General features: G+C 42.7%; 1 protein-coding gene across 5 annotated transcripts in view; it reads right to left on the bottom strand.

Moving 5' to 3' along the window:
* The window catches only part of CCDC13 (coiled-coil domain containing 13), a 35,917-nt gene extending 20,805 nt beyond the window's left edge, over positions 1-15,112 (bottom strand). The window contains exons 1-8 of one of the 5 annotated variants that reach the window (XM_039366785.1): positions 14,673-15,112; positions 14,303-14,435; positions 12,036-12,265; positions 10,655-10,803; positions 9,309-9,451; positions 6,886-6,960; positions 3,213-3,323; positions 40-144 (exon numbers count right to left, since the gene is read on the bottom strand). In XM_039366785.1, the coding sequence (XP_039222719.1) occupies positions 40-144; positions 3,213-3,323; positions 6,886-6,960; positions 9,309-9,451; positions 10,655-10,803; positions 12,036-12,259 (807 nt within the window). In that variant the 5' untranslated portion in view covers positions 12,260-12,265; positions 14,303-14,435; positions 14,673-15,112. The remainder of the gene's footprint in view (positions 1-39; positions 145-3,212; positions 3,324-6,885; positions 6,961-9,308; positions 9,452-10,654; positions 10,804-12,035; positions 12,266-14,302; positions 14,436-14,672) is intronic. The other 4 variants (XM_039366784.1, XM_039366781.1, XM_039366786.1 and 1 more) reach the window with 4 other exon arrangements.
* Between the last annotated feature and the right edge of the window lie 4,269 nt (positions 15,113-19,381).

The following is a 19,381-nucleotide window of genomic DNA, read 5'->3' as shown; positions in this document are numbered from 1 at the left end:
TGAAGCGAAATAGACTTGTAAGGAGGAAGGTTGACTCACTCTGCCTTGCAGGACAAGGATTTGCTGAGCCCGTCCTCGCCAGCTGCCAGGGTTGGACAAAAGATTTTGGATATTGACGTCTACGCCCACTTCGTTGGTTAGAAGCTGAAAGAGAAAAGCAAAAACAGGCCGAAATCAGGGCTGAAAATGCTTTGCATAAAAGTCCTTTAGCCCAGCAAATACAGGAAGTCCTCAGCTTATGACTGCTTGCTTAGCAACCATTCAAAACTGCAATGCCCCTCACCAGGACTATTTACGATCCAGATTTCTGACAGCTGCCCACCCCCAGTCACCTGATCACATTTTTGGCATTGGCAACGTCCCACACTCACAGTGACCACAATTTACAACTTTTATTTATTTATTTTTATTGATTTATATATCAATTTATTTATTAAATTTATTTATTTCCAAGTAATCTCCAACTTGTAACTTTACTGTAGTGACCATTTGAAGTTACAACAGCACTGGAAAAAACTGGCTTAAGGACCATTTTTCGTATAACCATAGTAGCCATCCCCGTGGTCATGTGATCAATTCAGATGCTTGGCAACTGTCTTGTACTTATGACGGTTACAGGGTCCTGGGGCCATGTGATCACCATTTGTGACCTTCTGACAATGGGGAAGTCAGATTCGCTTAACAACTTGTGTTACTAACTTAGCAACTGCAGTGATTCATTTTACAACTGTGGCACGAAAGGTCGTAAAATGGGGCAAAATTCACTAAACAACGGTCTCACTTAGCAACATAAATATTGGGCTCAGTTGTGGCCATAAGTCGAGGACTATCTGTATTTCCGATTTCTGGCAAAAAAAAAACCTCCAAAAACCCACTGCAGACAATGGCTTCACTTAACAACTACAATGTTCAATTAATGTCATGTTCACTTTACTCCGATAGCAAAAGAAAAGGTTGCAAATTGGGCATGGTCTTGTGGTGACCCGCTTAAGACTGATGTAGCTTACAACATAGAAATATCTGAAAAATATGGCTTGAAACTTAACACCTCAAAAACCAAGATCATGGTCGTCAGCAAACAACCCGTTCATTTACCACCAATAAATTCAGAAGAAAAAGTTGAAAGGATCACGCACCTCGGTTCTAATTTACGTGAAAGCTGGGACATGACCACTGAAGTAAAGACAAGGATAGAAAAAGCTCGAACAGCATTCTTCAAAACGAAAAAGGTCTTCTGCAGTCACGACATAAGCCTAAGACTGAAAACCAGGCTTGTCAGATGCTATATTTTTTCTATCCTGCTCTATGGAGTAGACAGAGTTGGTCTCTGACAGAAGGCCACCAGAAGAGACTAGAAGCATTTGAAATGTGGATTGACAGGCGGCTGTTACGTATAAGCTGGGCTGACAAGATCAGAAATGAGGAGGTGATAAGCTGCCTGGGAAAGCCAAGGGAAATCATCAAAACAATTAAAAAACGAGAATTAGAATATTTCGGACACTTGATGCGACACCCAGAAAGATTGAAGGCAAACGAGGTCCTGGCAGAAGAAGAACATCGTGGCTTCAAAATCTAAGGGACTGGTTTGGACAAAACTCAGCAGCACTTTTTCGTGCGGCTGCTGATAAAAACAGGATCACCAACATGATCGCCAATGTCTGATAATGGATATGGCGCAAGAAGAAGAAGCTTACAACTATAATTCTGGGCTCAATTACCATCGTAAGTCGAGGATTATGCGTGATCAGATCTATCTTTACATAGATTAGGACGTAAAATGAGTCCTGATTAAATTTGAGCTCCCCAATCATTTTCTTGCAGTTTATGTGTCTGTTTTCCATTCAGTATTTTATTACATGAAGGAAACGTGTACCTCACAAAATGATAAAATGGTTGTAGACATTTTCCGGGACAGCCACTGTGGTGAGGGGTGCTGTCCCCTCCCTTTTGTGCAATGCATGGTTGTGATGCATGTACATACAGTTAATTCTCAACTTATGACCATTCATTTAATGACGGTTTGAAGTTAAAATGCTGGGGAAAAAAATAACTTTACAACTGGTTGTAGCAAAATCCCTCTTATGTAATTGTGATTTAGGTGCCTGTTCAGGAAGTCCTTGCTTAACTACTGGTTGCTTAACGACCATTTGAAGCTATGACGGATCTTTGACCAGATTTTGAAACTCTGACACCCTCGAAACAGGCAGTCCTCAACTTACAACAGTTTGTTTAGTGACCGTTCAAAGTTGCAATGGCACTGAAAAAGGTGATTTAGGACTATTTTTCACACGACCGTTGCAGCATCCTCATGGTCATGTGATCAGAACTTGAACGCTTGGCAACTGGCTCATATTTATGACAGTGGCAGTGTCCTGGGGTCACGTGATCCCCTTTTGTGACCTTCTGAACAAGCAAAGTCAATTGGAAAGCCAGTGTCACTTAACAACTCACTTAATGACTGCATCTTATGAACTGTGGCAAGAAAGATGGTAAAATGGGGCAAAACTCACTTAGCCACATAAATTTTGGGCTCATTTGTGGTCGTAAGTCAAGGGCTACCTGTATTTATGATCACATTTGGGCTCTTGGCAACTAGCCTGCATTCGTGGCTATTTGCAGCATCCAATGGTCACATGACTGCACTTTTTTGGCATTTTTTTCGACATTTACTTCTATTTCCAGCACAAAAAAAGCAGACTTTGGGTAAAAATAATTTGCTTAATGAACGCTGTGTTTGCTGAATGACAACCGGGAAAAAAAAGTCATAAAATCAGGCATGGTCAGCTGCTTAACTGGAACGGCGGATGACTGTAAATCTGGGCTCAATTATGGTCGTAAGACAAGGACAACCCGAACTTATGGCACTGACAGAGTCGCGTGATCCCTATTTGTGACCTTTGCAGACAACTTCTGACAAGCAAAGTCAATGGGGGAAGCTGGATTTGCTTAATGACCACAGGATTCACTTAACAACTGCAGGGGTTTATTAACTACTGCAGACTCACTCAATGACCATCTTGCTTAGCAACATGTTTTTGGTCCCAAGTTGATTACTTGTATTTAATCTCCTTCTGGCCAAGCAAATTTGAAATGTTAATACAATGTTAAAAGATTAACAAGGTAATGGGATATGAAAATTATCCTGCCCCCTCAGCCACTGTTGCCCATACATGCACACATGCATGAACAAACATACACACACACACCCCTACCTTTTGTGTCATCTTAAGTTCCTGTTTTGTGGACTGAAGCTGGTTGCGATATTCAGATGCTTTGAGATTCACGGCAGACAATTTTTCATGCAAAGCTTTCACTTCTGGGCTCTTTCAGACAATTGTCGCATTGTCGGAGAAGAACAGAGACCCCGGGAAAGGCAAAAGATACACTTCAGTTAACTAGCACAATTTTCAAGGAAACCAAGAGAGCCTAAAGAGTGACATCACATCACCCAAATGGCTAAACAAATCCATTTCACACTGATTGCGTTACTTAGTTGGGTAATGAAATGCCTGTAAGAAAACCACCAAGTTCAGAGAGCATCAAGAACCACACAGTCTTCCTCCTCCTCCTCCTCCTCCTCCTCCTCCTCCTCCTCCTCCTCCTCCTCCTCCTCCTCCTCCTCCCCCCTCCTCTTCCTCTTCCTCTTCTTCCTCCTTCCCTTTTTCTTCTTCTCTCTGTAAACCCACTCCCTTCTACCTTGTTTTCCTTAAAATAAGACCTACCCTGGGGCAAGGAGCACACCTAAAAATCAAGCTAGGGTGGGGGGTGGAGCTTCCCCACGTGGCCCGCACCCACTTACCGTTGCAGCCAGATCTCCCATGCCCTCCACACCTGCCTTGCCTCGCCGACCCACTTCTCCTGCAGTTGCTTGCTGCCATTCATGCATCTGCATCACCCCGACCTCCATTTCGCTGTCAGAGGCCTTCAGGAAAAGCCTCTGCAGCTGAGAACTAAGCTCCGCATTGACGTGCACAGCGCCCCTTGGAGACTGTGAAACGTCTGCAAATTCAGAGATTACCAAGTACCCCCCTCCTCTTCCTCCTCCTCCTCTGCCTCCTTCTCTCTCCAAACCCACCTCTCTTCTAGCACTGATGAAGTTATCTCGTTGGGTCATGAAACGTCTGCAAGAAAATGAGACCACCAAGGACCCCACATTTTCACATAATGGGGATGGCCACTGAGGGCCACGTAGGAGGACTCTGTAATAGCTGGACTACTGTCAGAGCATGCACAGTCTTATTGCACGAGATAACCCAGGAGTAAACACAGTAAACAGTGGTCTATATTAAATGGTGGTTTATCTTACACTATCTACAATATTATACAGCAGAACAAAATACATACACGTGCTAATACAGCCAGATCCAATAAACAATAGTTACAGCAGGAAACAGAAAAGAGAAAACACAGCAGTAGAGCCTTCCCTTTATACCAGGTATGTCAAACTGCTGGCTTGCCAATACGTCACACGATGTCACGTGACGTTACAAGTTTGACATGCCTGCTTTATACAAAGGCTCTTAAAGAGACACAGACCCTGCTGAGTCATTCCCATCATTACATCTTAAATCTTACATTACACAAGCTGGTTAGCTGTTAAATCAATACCTTGACAACTACGGGTTTCGCAGTACTGTTGCACCAGTAAACGGATATGGGTTCACTTTCTTTAATTTAGCTCACATTTTGAGTATAACCTTGTAAGAATGAACTGTTGAAGTTTTCCCTTAGCAACCGACTAGCTGTAACTAACTTCAAGAGAAGAATTTTCTGAGGGGGAATTACAGAAAGTTTTATTTTTCAGCTGTGTACATTAAGAAGTTTCAACTTGGCTGACATTTTATCTTTTCGCAACGACTCTATGGGACTCATGAGATCCTTTCCGGTTGCTAATGTTTTACCTTTTTATTATGCTTTTAATACAATGCTCTTTTCTGCGGCTCTGATCACCTATTATTGGATGCTTTAATTCTTATAATGTAACTGGACAGATGTTTGAAGGTTGAATCAAGGCAACTGGACTATTTTTTTTCCTGTTAGTTTTGCTGCTCATCCAAGCAGTTTCATCAGTCAGGGCAGAGAGTATGTTTAGCAACCTTCAACCTTCAACATTGTAAATCGACAAGTAGCCCTTGAGTTACAACAGGGGTGTCAAACTAGTGGCCTGTGGGCCGGATGCGTCACACACAGGCCACATCCACACTGGCTCCACAAAGGCAAAAAACATCACAATATGTCACGTGACGCAATCGAGTTTGATACCCGTGAGTTACTATTCATTTAGTGACCATTCTAAGGTAAACGGCACTGTACAACATGAGTTATGACATAATAATAATAATAATAATAATAATAATAATAATAATAATAGTAAAGTTGGAAGGGACCTTGGAGGTCATCTAGTCCAACCCCCTGCTCAGGCAGGAAACCCTACACCATTTCGGACAATGGCTGTCCAGTCTCTTCTTAAAAACTTCCAGTGTTGGAGCATTTACTGCTTCTGGAGGCAGGCTGTTCCACTGATTAATTGTTCTCACTGTCAGGAAGTTTCTCCTTAGTTCTAGGTTGCTTCTCTCCTTGATTAGTTTCCACCCTTTGCTTCTTGTCCTGCCTTCAGGTGCTTTGAAAAATAGCTTGATTCCCTCTTCTTTATGGCAGCCCCTGAGATATTGGAATACTGCTATCATGTCCCCCCTTGTCTTTCTCTTCGTTAAACTAGACATACCCAATTCTCGCAACCGTTCCTTATATGTTTTAGCCTCCAGTCCCCTAATCATCTTTGTTGCTCTTCTCTGTACTCTTTCTAGAGTCTCAACATCTTTTTTACATCGTGGTGACCAAAACTGGATGCAGTATTCCAAGTGTGGCATTACCAAGGCATTGTAGAGTGGCATTAATACTTCACGTGATCTTGATTCTATCCCTCTGTTAATGCAGCCTAACACTGTGTTGGCCTTTTTGGCAGCTGCAGCACACTGCTGGCTCATATTTAGGTGATTGTCTACTAGGACTCCGAGGTCCCTCTCACAGTTACTGCTATTGAGCATGGTGCCACCTATGCTATACTTGTGCATTTGGTTTTACTAGCTTCTGACAAGCAAAGCCAATGGAGGAAGCCAGATTAAAGGCTGTATAATTCATTTAAAAACTGCAGTGTTTGGCTTAACAAGTATGGCCAAAAAGGCATAAAATGGGGCACAACTTGCTTAACAAGTGTCTTGCTTAGCAATAGCAATTTTGGGCTCAGTTGTGATTCGTAAGTTGAGGACTATGTGTAGGGGTTAATATTTATTAAATTAATATTTATTAAATTAATATCAACTAATCAAGTTATTTAATAAATAATAAATAAATATTTAATAATTAATTAATATTATTAAATTAAATAATATTTTAATTAACATTAATATTTATTAAATTCCTTGTGCGTCCAATCACATTTGGCCAATGAGGAATTCTAATTCTAATTAAATGGGCATATTTGCTGGAGAAGAAATTCAAGCTTCTTGCTTCTATTCTTTCCCCCTCTTTCTGTACTTTTTACTTCTCTTTCTCCTTTCTTCCTTTATTTTTCTTTACCTCTGTTTGCTCTTTCTTACTTTGTATCAGTTTTGAGGTTCTTTGTGTTAGTTTTGACATTCTTTGTAAAACGTTTAATAACATTTGTATTGGGAAAACATGGTTTGCCTTCCCAAACTTCCCTCACTGTTTCACACTGATAAAAAAAAAAGAATGTAACAATTCAATTAATTAAACACAGTCACCACGAACTCCTTGGCTGTTGTCAAAAAGATAAAACAGAGCAGGATATTGCAAACCAGAGAAGCTACTGTAAATTGAGAAAACGTATCTTAAAAGAACAGTTTTATGGAGTTTAACTCTTACCATAGTGGTGTCTGCCTTTTTACGGAAAGCTGGGCTGTCACCATGAGTTTGCAACTTAACACTGGATATCTGTAGCTGGAAAAACCAGACAGGTATAGTTTTGTACAAAATGCTAAATGAAGACATATAGACTACCGAACAACAGAAATGGCCCCCCTCTGGCTCAAACAGGAAACCCTATATCAGTGGTGGTGAACCTATGGCATGCGTGCCAGAGGCGGCACTCGGAGTCCTCTCTGTGGGCACGCGTGCTGTTGCCCCAGCCCTGCCTCCCCCCGTGGCCCCCTCCTCACCAGCAGCCCCCCTGGAGAAGAGTCACCCCTGGGCATGGCCCACACGGAGCAGCGCAGCCAAGGACATAGCCGGGCAGCAGAGACAAGACTCCACCCTCGCATCCCATAGCGTGCCATGGTGCTGCAGGGCTGCCTGAGCGATCTGCGGCAGGCCATGGAGGCGGTGCGTGACCCTGCAGGCAGGCGGGGCAGGAGGCAGGTGCGGGCGGAGCAGGCAGGGCAGGAGGCGGAGCGGGGCCAGGGGGCGGTTTTGGGGTATTCGGTTTCTAAAAGGTTCACCATCACTGCCCTATACCATTCCAGAAAAATGGCAATCCGATCTTTTCTTAAAAATCTCCCATGATGGAGCACCCACAACTTCTGAAGGCGAGCAAAAACAGAAATGGAACCACACCAACAGTTTGGTTATTTTAGCCTTCAACCAGCAGAACTAAAATTAAGTGATTGTCACAAAGATAAAACCTTAAAACGGGGGTGGAAATTTCTTTTAGAATCAGTTGTTGATTGGGTTCACAATTGCAAAGCAAGAAGATTAGGATAATTTGATTTCTTGCTGCTCAAGGACTACAGCTAGTCCTCAAGTTATAACCATTCATTTAGTGACTGTTCGAAGTCACAACGGCACTGAAAAAAGGACTTATGACTGTTTTTCATCACCTACGACCATTACAGCATTCCCAGGATCAAAATTCAGATACTGGCCAACTGACTTGTCTTTATGATGGTTGCAGCATCCTGGGGTCATGTGATCCCCTTTTGGGATCTTCTGACAAGCAAAATCAATGGGGGAAGCCAGATTCACTTAACAACCCTGTTGCTAATTTAACAACTGCAGTGATTCACTTAACAGCTGTGGCGAAAAAGGTTGTAAAATGGGGCAAAACTCATTTCGCATCAGAAATTTGGGGCTCAATTGTGGTCATAAGCCAAGGACTACCGGTATTAAAATTTTTTACTGCGTAATGATGTGAGGAAGTGAAAATACTGTGCATCGCCAACTATATGGTTAGGATTTGCTGACAGTTAATAGGTTTTTATTGATTAGATTAAAACTAAATTAGGAATATATTAAAATGTTTTTCCCAATATTGGTTGCTAATATTTTTAAGTATTTTTAAGTATTGATATTATTTCCTTAATTTAATCTATTCCAGGCTAGAAAACAGGAGACAGTGAGTAATAGTTCTGTCTGGGCATCAGAGTGGCTGGCTGGACCTGTCATTCTCTCTTAATCCAGCCAATTTACAAGGTTGTTGTGAGGAAAATAGGAAGAGGAAGGATATCTTTGTCACCTTGAATTATTTATAAAAATAATAAGGGTGGGAGATTAGATAGATAGATAGATAGATAGATAGATAGATAGATAGATAGATAGATAGATAGATAAAACATATTTAGAGATAAATAAAACATATTTAGAGCCTGAGATGAGTGCTAAATAAATTTTATTAAAAAAATAAATACATTGTCACTTTTTAACTTTTCCGTTTTATTCCCTTTGCCTTTGTGTTTTATTTTATTTATTTTTCTGAAACTTAATAAAGCTATTTTAAATAGGTTGGAATAATTTGATTAGTAATAATAATAGTAGTAGTAAAGTTGGAAGGGACCTTGAAGGTCATCTAGTCCAACCCCCTGCTTAGGCAGGAAACCCTACACCATTTCGGACAAATGGCTGTCCAGTCTCTTCTTAAAAACTTCCAGTGTTGGAGCATTTACTGCTTCTGGAGGCAGGCTGTTCCACTGGTTAATTGTTCTCACTGTCAGGAAGTTTCTCCTTAGTTCTAGGTTGCTTCTCTCTTTGATTAGTTTCCTTGATTAGTGATTGTTATTATTACCAGTAGGTGTTTTTTCACCTTTTTTGATACATGGATGGATGGATGGATGGATGGATGGATGGATGTTAACTCAAGGTGGTGAGCATATCTAACAGCTTTGCTCCTATTATTTTCCCTGCAACAACAATCCTACCAGGTGGGTTGGTCCTAACCCAGCTGGCTTTCATGCCTAATGCGGAACTAGAGCTCCCAACCTCCTGGTGAATGGCCTAAAGTCACTCAACCTTAAGCCATGACATTATCAAAAACACCTGTGCTAACAACAACAACAACAAAAAAAACGAAGCCTCACATCTTTTTCCAGCTGTTTGATCCGGTTGTTCAGCTGTTTCGTTCTGGTTTTCTCCCTTTCCATTTCAGCTGTCATGTGCCGGTTTTGTTTAGCCAGTTCCACAATTTTAGACGCTGCAACATCCCCTGATAAACCAGTGGTCCCTAAAATTTAAAAAAAAAAAAGGGAAAGAAAAGGAGAAAATAAGAAAATAGTTTTCCCCAGAGATATATTTGTAGTTCAGGGTTGAACTGAGGGGTCCTTGGTGCTCTCTGAGCTTGGGGGTTTTTCTTGCAGATGTTTCATGACCCAGCTAGGGAACATCATGAGGGCTAGAAGGTGGTGGGGTTTGTGGAGAGGAGGAGAATGCAATTTATATATTATTTATTATTTTGTCCCACCTGTACTACTTTTTAAAGTAACTCATGACAGCAAACATACATAATACTTATTTCTCGTCCTATTTTTTCCACAACTATCCTGTGAAGTGGGTTGAGATGAGAGAGAGTAATTGACCCTAAGTCACCCAGCCAGGTGTCATGCCTAAGGTGGGATTAGAATTCACAATTTCCTGGTGACTGGCCCAAGTCACCCAGTCAGTTTTCATGCCTAAGGCGGGACTAGAACTCACTGTCTCCTGGTAATTTACCCAAAACTGGCTTTCATACCTAAGGCTGGCCTAGAAGTCCCCATCTCCTGGTGATTGACCCAAGGTAATCCAGCTAGCTTTGGTGCTTAAGACAGGACTAGAACTCTCCGTCACCAGGAGAGTCACCTAGCTATCTTTCATGCCAAAGATGGGACCAGAACTCACTATCTCCTGGTGATTGGCCCAAAGTCACCTAGCTGTCTTTCATTCCTAAGGTGGGACTAAAACTCACCTTTTGGTGATTGGTCCAAAGTTACCCAGTCAGGTGGCGCAGAATTAGAACTCACCATCACCTGGTTTCCAGGCCAGCACCTTAACCATTATACCAGTGTTTCTCAACCTTGACAATTTTAAGGCATGTGGACTTCAACTCCCAGAATTCCACAGCCAGCAATGCTGGCTGTGGAATTCTGGGAGTTGAAGTCCACATGCCTTAAAATTGTCAAGGTTGAGAAACACTGCATTATACTAAACCGGCTCAATTTCCCACCTTGTGTGATAATTGTTCTCCTTTGTACCACAAATCTAGCATTTTTGCTGGACTAATCTACACTTTGATGAAATTTCTAAAACCATTCCCTAATAGGTTCTTTGCCATAAATAAATAAAAAAATCATTCTGGGATACTTGGTGGTCTGGACCACTATCTTCAGGAAAAAGGAATTGCAGAAACAATTGGTAAAAAAAAAGGGGCGATTTAAATCAACTGTGTGTTTACCCAGTAGAGCTTGCCGTTCCTCTTCTATCTTCTTATGAAGCTGCTTTATTTCCAAATCTCTTTCCTTTAAAAGCTTGAACAGCCGGCCGTTCTCATCCACCAGCTCCCGGAGTTGGTGCTGCAGCTGCTCATTTTCAGTTTCCAGCAATCTAGAAAACAAACAGGCAGCTTGATCTAGTCTGTGGTTGCAATCCAGCCCCAGAGTGGAAGGGCCTGGGATCTGAAAAAAAAAAAAAAATGAAGAAATTTGGGCACGCAGAATTGTGCATTTTTCTCCCTTCTATTAAAGATTGTCCTCGACTTACGATCACCATGGAGCCCAAAACGTCTTTTGCTAAGGGAGACAGTTGTTATGGGTTTCGGCTCATTTTATGACCTTTCGTGACACAGTTGTTCTATGCAGTGAATCACTGTAGCTGTTAAGAACATGGTTGTAAAGTGAATGTGGTTTCCCCATTGACTTCGCTAGTTAGAAGGTCACAAAAGTGGATCACGTGACCCCGGGACACTGCAACCGTCATAAATATGAGTCAGTTGTCAAGCATCTGAATGTAAATCAGGTGACCACCGGGAGGCTGCACCAGTCGTAAGTGTGAAAAACATTCCTATATCACTTTTGTCAGTGTTGTTGTAACTTTGAAAAGTCACTAAAGAATTTGTTGAGGAACGCTTTTCATTAGGAAGGTCATAAGCCAAAGCGCTCGTGTGATTTTACGACATTGCGGCAGTCATTAAGTGAATGCGGCATTTTTTGGGGGTGGGTGGGTGGGCTGGAAACCAGAATTAAATGCTGGCTTCCCCTCAGAAAGCATCATAAATCACAGTTCTGTGAATTCAACCAGAAGGCAAGGCCACACCTGGAATACTGCATCCAGTGTTGGTCACCACGATGTAAAAAAGAGGTTGAGACTCTGGAAAGAGTGCAGAGAAGAGCAACAAAGAGGATTAGGGGACTGGAGGCTAAAACATATAAGGAACAGTTGCAGGAATTGGGTATGTCTAGTTTAACGAAGAGAAGGACAAGGGGGGATATGATAGCAGTATTCCAGTATCTTAGGGGCTACCCCAAAGAAGAGGGAGTCAAGCTATTTTCCAAAGCACCTGAAGGCAGGACAAGAAGCAACGGGTGGAAACTAATCAAGGAGAGAAGCAACCTGGAACTAAGGAGAAACTTCCTGACAGTGAGAACAATTAATCAGTGGAACAGCCTGCCTCCAGAAGCGGTGAATACTCCAACACTGGAAGTTTTTAAGAAGAGACTGGACAGCCATTTGTCTGAAATGGTGTAGGGTTTCCTGCCTGAGCAGGGGGGTTGGACTAGATGACCTCCAAGGTCCCTTCCAACTTTACTACTATTACTATTACTAGATTGCCGCCTTACTTCGTCCCAATGTCTAAATTGGATGTCTCGGCTGGCAAGAATGATAAGTTGAGGGCATCTGGGATTCCGAGGGCCTTGTCTTGATTCTCCTTGTTGTTCTGTTTTAGGCTGTGTTGACTCTCCTTTTTCTTCTCCATCAGATTTTGCATCCTTTTCTGCTGCTGCTCCTGGAGAGCCTTAAACTGCATTTTTAGGTTTTCGCTGACAGCTTCATCAGCATCCATTGCGACCTTTGAAAGGGAAATCAAATTAAGATGTTCAAAGCAGAATACTTTGGCTAGTTCAGTGGTTCTCAACCTGTGGGTCGGGACCCCATTTGGGGTCGAACGACCATTTCACGGGGGTCGCCAAACAAGGCTGTCCGCCATTTTTTCCCCCTTTTCTTTGGCCACGCCCCTGGCACCCGGTGATGTATAAGTGGTTGGGGGTCACCACAACATGGGGAACTGTATTATGGGGTCATGGCATTAGAAAGGTTGAGAACCACTGGGCTAGTTTGTTAAGAAAAAAAAATTCTCCAGATTTTTAGAGCAAAGCAATAGCAGTATTTTTTTTCAATCTTAGCCACTTTAATACGAACTTCAACTCCCAGAATTCTCCAGCCAGAATCTCTGAGCTTGGTTGTTTTCTTGAATCCGTTAATCCATCCATCCATTCTTCTGTCTCTATTATAGTATCCATGCATCTATCCCTCGATCCTTTTAGCTATTATCTCTCTCTCATCTATTTATCTATCTATCCATTCATCCTCCATCTCTTTATCTTCTGTTTATCATCTATTTCTCTCTATCTCTCTATCATCTATATTTATCTATCTATCACTCTATTGAAGGAGAGTGCAAAAATTGGCTTGAAACTCAACATTAAGAAAACCAAAATCATGGCATCCGGCCCTCTCAATTCCTGGCAAATAGATGGGGAAGGAATGGAGGTAGTGACAGATTTTATTTTCCTGGGCTCCAAGATCACCTCAGATGGGGACTGCAGCCAAGAAATTAAAAGACGCTTGCTCCTGGGAGGAAAGCTATGGCAAATCTAGACAGCATACTAAAAAGCAGAGACATCACCATGCCAACAAAAGTGCGTATAGTCCAGGCCATGGTTTTCCCAGTTGCAATGTATGGCTGTGAATGTTGGACCATAAGAAAGGCTGAGTGCCAAAGAATTGAGGCCTTTGAACTCTGGTGCTGGAGAAGACTCCAGCGAATCCCCTGGACTGCAAGGCGATCAAAGCGGTCAGTCCTGGAGGAGATCAACCCCGACTGCTCTTTAGAAGGCCAGATCCTGAAGTTGAAACTCCAATACTTTGGCCACCTAATGAGAAGGAAGGACTCACTGGAGAAGGGCCTAATGCTGGGAAAGATGCAGGGCAATAGAAGAAGGGGACGACAGAGAATGAGATGGCTGGATGGAGTCACTGAAGCAGTAGGTGTGAACTTAAATGGACTCCAGAAGATGGTAGAGGACAGGAAGACCTGGAGGAATGTTGTCCATGGGGTCGCGATGGGTCGGACACAACTTCGCAATTAACAACAACAACAAATCTCTCTATTATCTATCTTCAACTCTATCAATCATTCTACCTATCCTTGTGTCATTTCTTTATATCTCTATTTGTATATCATTCTCTTGCTTTCTCTTTCATTACCTCCATCTATCTATCCTTCTGTCTATCAATTTATCTATCCTATCTCTATATCTCTCTGTCATGTGTCATTATTTCTCTATTCTCTACCTTCATCTCTTTCCTTCTATTCTTCTCTCTCTACTATCAAATCTATCTATCTATCTATCTATCTATCTATCTATCTATCTATCTATCTATCTATCTATCTATCTACCCACCCACCCACCCACCCACCCACCTATCCATCCATCCATCCATCCATCCATCCATCCATCCATCCATCCATCCATCCATCCATCCATCCATCCATCCATCCATCCATCCATCCATCTATCTATCTATCTATCTATCTATCTATCTATCTATCTATCTATCTATCTATCTATCCATCCTCTCTCTCTCTCTTTCTATCATCTATTATTAATCTATCTATCCTATGTCATCTATCTATTTATCCATCTACCTATCCATTCAATCTCTCTCTCTCTCTCTCTCTCCCTCCCTCCCTCCCTCCCTCCCTCCCTCATTATTACCCAGCCCCAGCCTCCTGTCACTGGGACTCTCAGTGGTCTCCGGTCCTGCCTCTTCCCTCCCAACCTTGTTGAGATTCCCAAGGCCAGCTCCACTACTGTGGGCTTACCTTTCTCAGACCCACTCAAGGCACCTCGAAACCGAAAGTTGGTTAATTCGCTCCTCTTCCGCCTGGCTCCAACTTCGCTTTGACATCGCCAGATCTTCACGCCTTCAATACTTGGGGAGAGCTTGGCACAGACCTGGTGGAGGGAGGGAGGGGGGGAGGGAGTTTAGAAAGCGGAGTTTAAACTCCCTTTAAAGGGGAGGGGGCTCTGTGGAGATTTCCCCTTGGCAAATTGGGGAGGGTCAGAGAGGATCCAACGGGGTGGGAAGTGGGGGGAGGACTTTGGACCTGCTCCCCCTGCCAGAGCCTCCCAAGGGGAAGTGCGGGAAGACACCCCCCCCCATTCTGTCCCCCCCCCAGCAGCCCCACTCACCCACCGCCGCCTCCGGGTCCGGCGCCCTCCTCCTTTAGCCGGACAGCCCCGGGGCGGAGCAGCTCCCCGGCGAAGACGCTGCGGAGGCAGGGCGCGTTGCTATGGACGCGGTCGCCGCGGCAACCGTCGCTAGGGAGAAGCCCGGGACGATGCTCCGCAGGACGGCTGGGCAAAGACCAGGAGGCGTCGCGGGGGCTGCGCTGGGGTGGGCAGGAAGCGGAAGAGGCAAAAGCAGCCCCCTTTCTCCAAATCTGGAACAGGGACCTCTAGATCTGCTCCCCCTCGCCCCCCCCCGGGGCTGGAATGCCACTCCAGATGGGGCAAATCTCAAATCTCAAAATTCTCTGCAAGTAAGGGTGGGGCATTCTGGGATAGCTGGAGGCTCCTCATGCTAGGGAGGGGCTCAGCAAGGACAGACCTCAGCTGACTTTGCAAAGCTAACTTTAGGTTAGACTAGGTGGGAGCCCATGGTTTTTTTTTTTTTTTTACAGTTTTATTGGTTTTTAACTGTTTTATTGTTTTAAAACGTTTTTAAGATTTTAATTGTAATCGTATTATATGGTTTCAATTGTGAGCTGCCCAGAAATGTTTGTTAAAAGGGAAGGGAGGGGAAAGGAAAGGAATCAGTTGGTAGCCTCACACATTGTTTATTACTCCTTCCATGCCAAAAAAAAAAAAGGGGGGGGGGGACTGATAGTTGTCAGTTCCACTTCTGCTCATCCCATTTATTGAGGCTGATGTTGGTCCCATGTTGTTATCTATTCCTATGCACACAGGTACACAAACTTCTCAACATCTTTTTTGTAGTAGGGTGACCAATACTTGTTTGCAGTATTCCAGGTGTGGTCTTACAAGGGCAGTGGTTCCCAACCTTTTTAATGCTGTGACCCCCAACCGGTCGTAAGTCGAGGACTACTCAACCGGTCGTAAGTCGAGGACTACTCAACTGGTGCAGCACCGTGTGCAGAATGGGACTTTTGGCGGGCTCAGCAGGGCAGAGACAGCCTGGACAATTCCTATTGGCTTTGGAAAGCCAATAGAATGAGACTCTATTCAAGAGTCTATTCTATTGGCTTTCAAAAGCCAATAGAATAAAAGGGAGTAGCACAGCTAAGGAAAAGGGGGAAAAAAATGGCGGACTGCGTTGTTTGGTGACCCCCGTGAAATGGTCGTTCGACCCCAAATGGTGTCCCGACCCACAGGTCGAGAACCACTGTACTAAGGTTTTATAAAGCGGTACTAATACGTTGTGTGATCTTGATTCTATGCCTCTGTTTATACAACCAGGAATTGTATTAGCTTTTTTGGCTGATGCTGCTGCACAAGGCTGGCTCACAGTCAAGTGATCGTCCATTCAGACACCAAGGTCCCTCTAACAGTTACTGTTTTTGAGCCAGGCCTCGCCTAATCTGTACTTATACCTTTGATTTTTCCTGCCTAAATGTAAAACTTTGCTTTTCTCCATATTGAAACTAATTTTGTTGGCCCATTGTTCAAGTTGTCAAGATCTTTTTGGATCCTGAGTTTGTCTTCCAGGGTGTTGGCTATTCCTGCCAGCTTAGTGTCATTTGCAAATGTGATGACTTCCCCTTCTATTCCCTCATCTAAGTCATTTATGCTGGGCCTAAAATGGAGCCTTGTGCTACCCAAACGTTTAGGACAGAACATTTAGAACAGGAAATCCTCAACATATGACCACAATTAAGCCCAATGTTTCCGTGGCTAAGCAAGACAGTACTTAAGTGAGTTTTGCCCTATTTTTCTTGCCACAGTTGTTAAGTGAATCTCTGCAGTTGTAGAGTTAGTAACATGGTTGTAAAGTGAATTGGATTGCCCCATTGACTTTGCACATCAGAAGATTATAAAAGGGGATCACGTGACCCCGGGACACTACAACCATCATAAATACATGCCAGTTGCCAGCCGTCAGAATTTTGATCACATGACTATGGGGATGCTGCAATGTGAAAAATGACCATAAGTCACTTTTTTCATTGCCATTTTAACTAAATGAATGATTGTAAGTTGATATTATCTGTACACTTTATGGAGTTTATGGAGAGTTATGGAAAATCTTAGAAATATTGCAAAGATGTCTCTGTTTGTTTTTATCACAAATGCAGAAAAGCTCTTTAAATTTCTGCCCTATTCAGTCTCCATTAAACAGGTCTGGACATGCAGACATCTGCAGAGGCAAAGCAAAGTAAGTGAGAAAAATGAACATCCCACTTTTAAAAATTTGATTTATTTAGTTATGACATTTATATACAGCCCATTTGTCTATCAAGCCACTTGGATGATTACTTGGGCCACACAATATCTCAATGTTATGGAAATAAGCAGAGTTTGCATTGTGTGGCAACAAAGGTCGTAAAATGGGACAAAACTTCTTAACTACTGCCTTGCTTGGCAACGGAAATTTTGGGCTGAATTGTGGACATAAGTTGAGGACTACCTGTGCTGGGTCAATGTAACTCTGACTAGAGCATATAGATCTGTATGTTAGAATGTTTGGCATTTATAGGGTTAAGCGCTGTCTCCTTAAGACAGTGGTTCTCAATCTTTTTAATGCCGCGACCCCCAACTGGTTGTAAGTCAAGGACTACTCAACCGGTTGTAAGTCGAGGACTACTCAACTGGTGCAGCACCGTTTGCAGAATGGGACTTTTGGCGGGCTCAGCAGGGCAGAGACAGCCTGGACAATTCCTATTGGCTTTTGAAAGCCAATAGAATTAGACTCTATTCAAGAGAGTCTATTCTATTGGCTTTCAAAAGCCAATAGAATAAAAGGGAGTAGCACAGCTAAGGAAAAGGGGGAAAAAATGGCGGACTGCATTGTTTGGTGACCCCCGTGAAATGGTCGTTTGACCCCAAATGGGCTCCTGACCCACAGGTTGAGAACCACTGCCTTAAGAGATGGCTTATGGGTAATGTAGTTTAGCTATTCAGCAAATACTATGTTAACAGGTCAGTAAGAGGAGCTACTAAGTTCATCACAGGATATCCTGGCTATGTGCCAGTTTGGCAAGCCTTTGTCTGAAATAAGCATGGGACCACCACAGGACACACATGGTCCCATTCCACGTTAGAAGTTGATGTGGAGGAATTATTGATTTCTTACCTATAAGGATGAACAGATGTGCCATATCCAGAAGAAACTACATAATTGCAAGTATACCTGAATAAATATCTGTTTTACAATCATCTTTATTGAGTTATCTGTCTGATCTTGAATTGCAAAGCATCTTAGTTCAGGATCAGAACATGTAAAACAGATATTTATCTATCTATTTCCCCTTCTGATCCTCAGGGTCTCATCTGCACGTACATTCTTTCATCTGATCCTTCAATAGTCTTCGGCTTACAGCAGTTCATTTAGTGACTGCGTTGAAAAAAGTGGCTTATGATCGTTTTGCACAATTACAGTCTTTGCAGCATCCCCATGATCATGTGATCAAAATTTGGCAACAATAACAATAATAATAAAGTTGGAAGGGACCTTGGAGGTCATCTAGTCCAGCCCCCTGCTCAGGCAGGAAACTGGTTCATACTTATGACTGTTGCTGTGTCCCAAGGCCATGGGACCCCCTTTTGCAAATTTCTGTCAAGCAAAGTCAATGGGGAAAGCCAGATTCACTTAACAATCCGGATATTAACTTATCAACTGCAGTGATTTATTTTAACAACTGTGGCGAGAAAGGTAATAAAATGGGGCAAAATTTACTTAACAAATGTCTCACTTAACAACAGAAATTTTGGCTCAGTAGTGGTCATAAGTCAATCAAATAATAATTTTGTGATTTATCCCGTTCTATGAAGTCTTGGGACTACTGCAATTGTAATACAGACCTACAACCATTTATTTAGTGATTGTTACAATGGCACTGAAACAAGTGACATATGACTGGTCCTCACACTTATGACCTTTGCAGCATCCCCACGATCACATGACTAAAATTCAGGTGCTTGACACCTGGTCATGTGATCAACATTTGTGACCTTCCCAGCTGGCTTCTGACAAGCAAACTCAATGGGGTAAGCCTGATTCATTTAATGACCATGAGATTCACTTAACAACTGCAGTGACTCAATTAACTTGGCAAAAATGGTTGAAAAATCAAGCACAACAACTGCCTTGCTTAGTAATGGAAATTCTAGTCCTGATTCTGGTTGTAAGAAACAAAAATAAAAACATCCAGACAGTGATGATGCAATGATACAATCAGCACCACCACCACTGATAGAGATAAAATTCCTGCTTGAGCAGGAGTTTCGATTAGATAAAAGACCTCCAAGGTCCCTTCCAATACTGTTATCCCATCCCATCCTTTTCGGTTCTGTTCAACTCTGTTCTATTCTGTTCTGTTTTGCTCTGTTACATTCTATTCCATTTCATTCTAGTTCTAATTCTGTTCTATTCCATTCCATTCCATTCTATTCTATAGTATATTCTTTCTATCTATTCTATTCTATTCTATTATCTATTTTTCTATTCTCTTCTGTTCTGTTGTGTTCTGTTCTTAACTAGCTCAACTGTTGAATATATATGTTATTTGTTGTTGTTGTTAACTGCGAAGTCGTGTCCGACCCATCGCGACCCCATGGACAACGTTCCTCCAGGTCTTCCTGTCCTCTACCATCTTCTGGAGTCCATTTAAATTCACACCTACTGCTTCAGTGACTCCATCCAGCCATCTCATTCTCTGTCG

The sequence above is a fragment of the Crotalus tigris genome, unplaced genomic scaffold, assembly GCF_016545835.1.
Source record: "Crotalus tigris isolate CLP2741 ecotype Arizona unplaced genomic scaffold, ASM1654583v1 scf7180000020352.946698, whole genome shotgun sequence".
NCBI classification, from domain to species: Eukaryota; Metazoa; Chordata; class Lepidosauria; order Squamata; family Viperidae; genus Crotalus; species Crotalus tigris.
The sequence above is the reverse complement of the archived record's forward strand: the minus strand, read 5'-3'. Positions and strand labels throughout refer to the sequence as shown.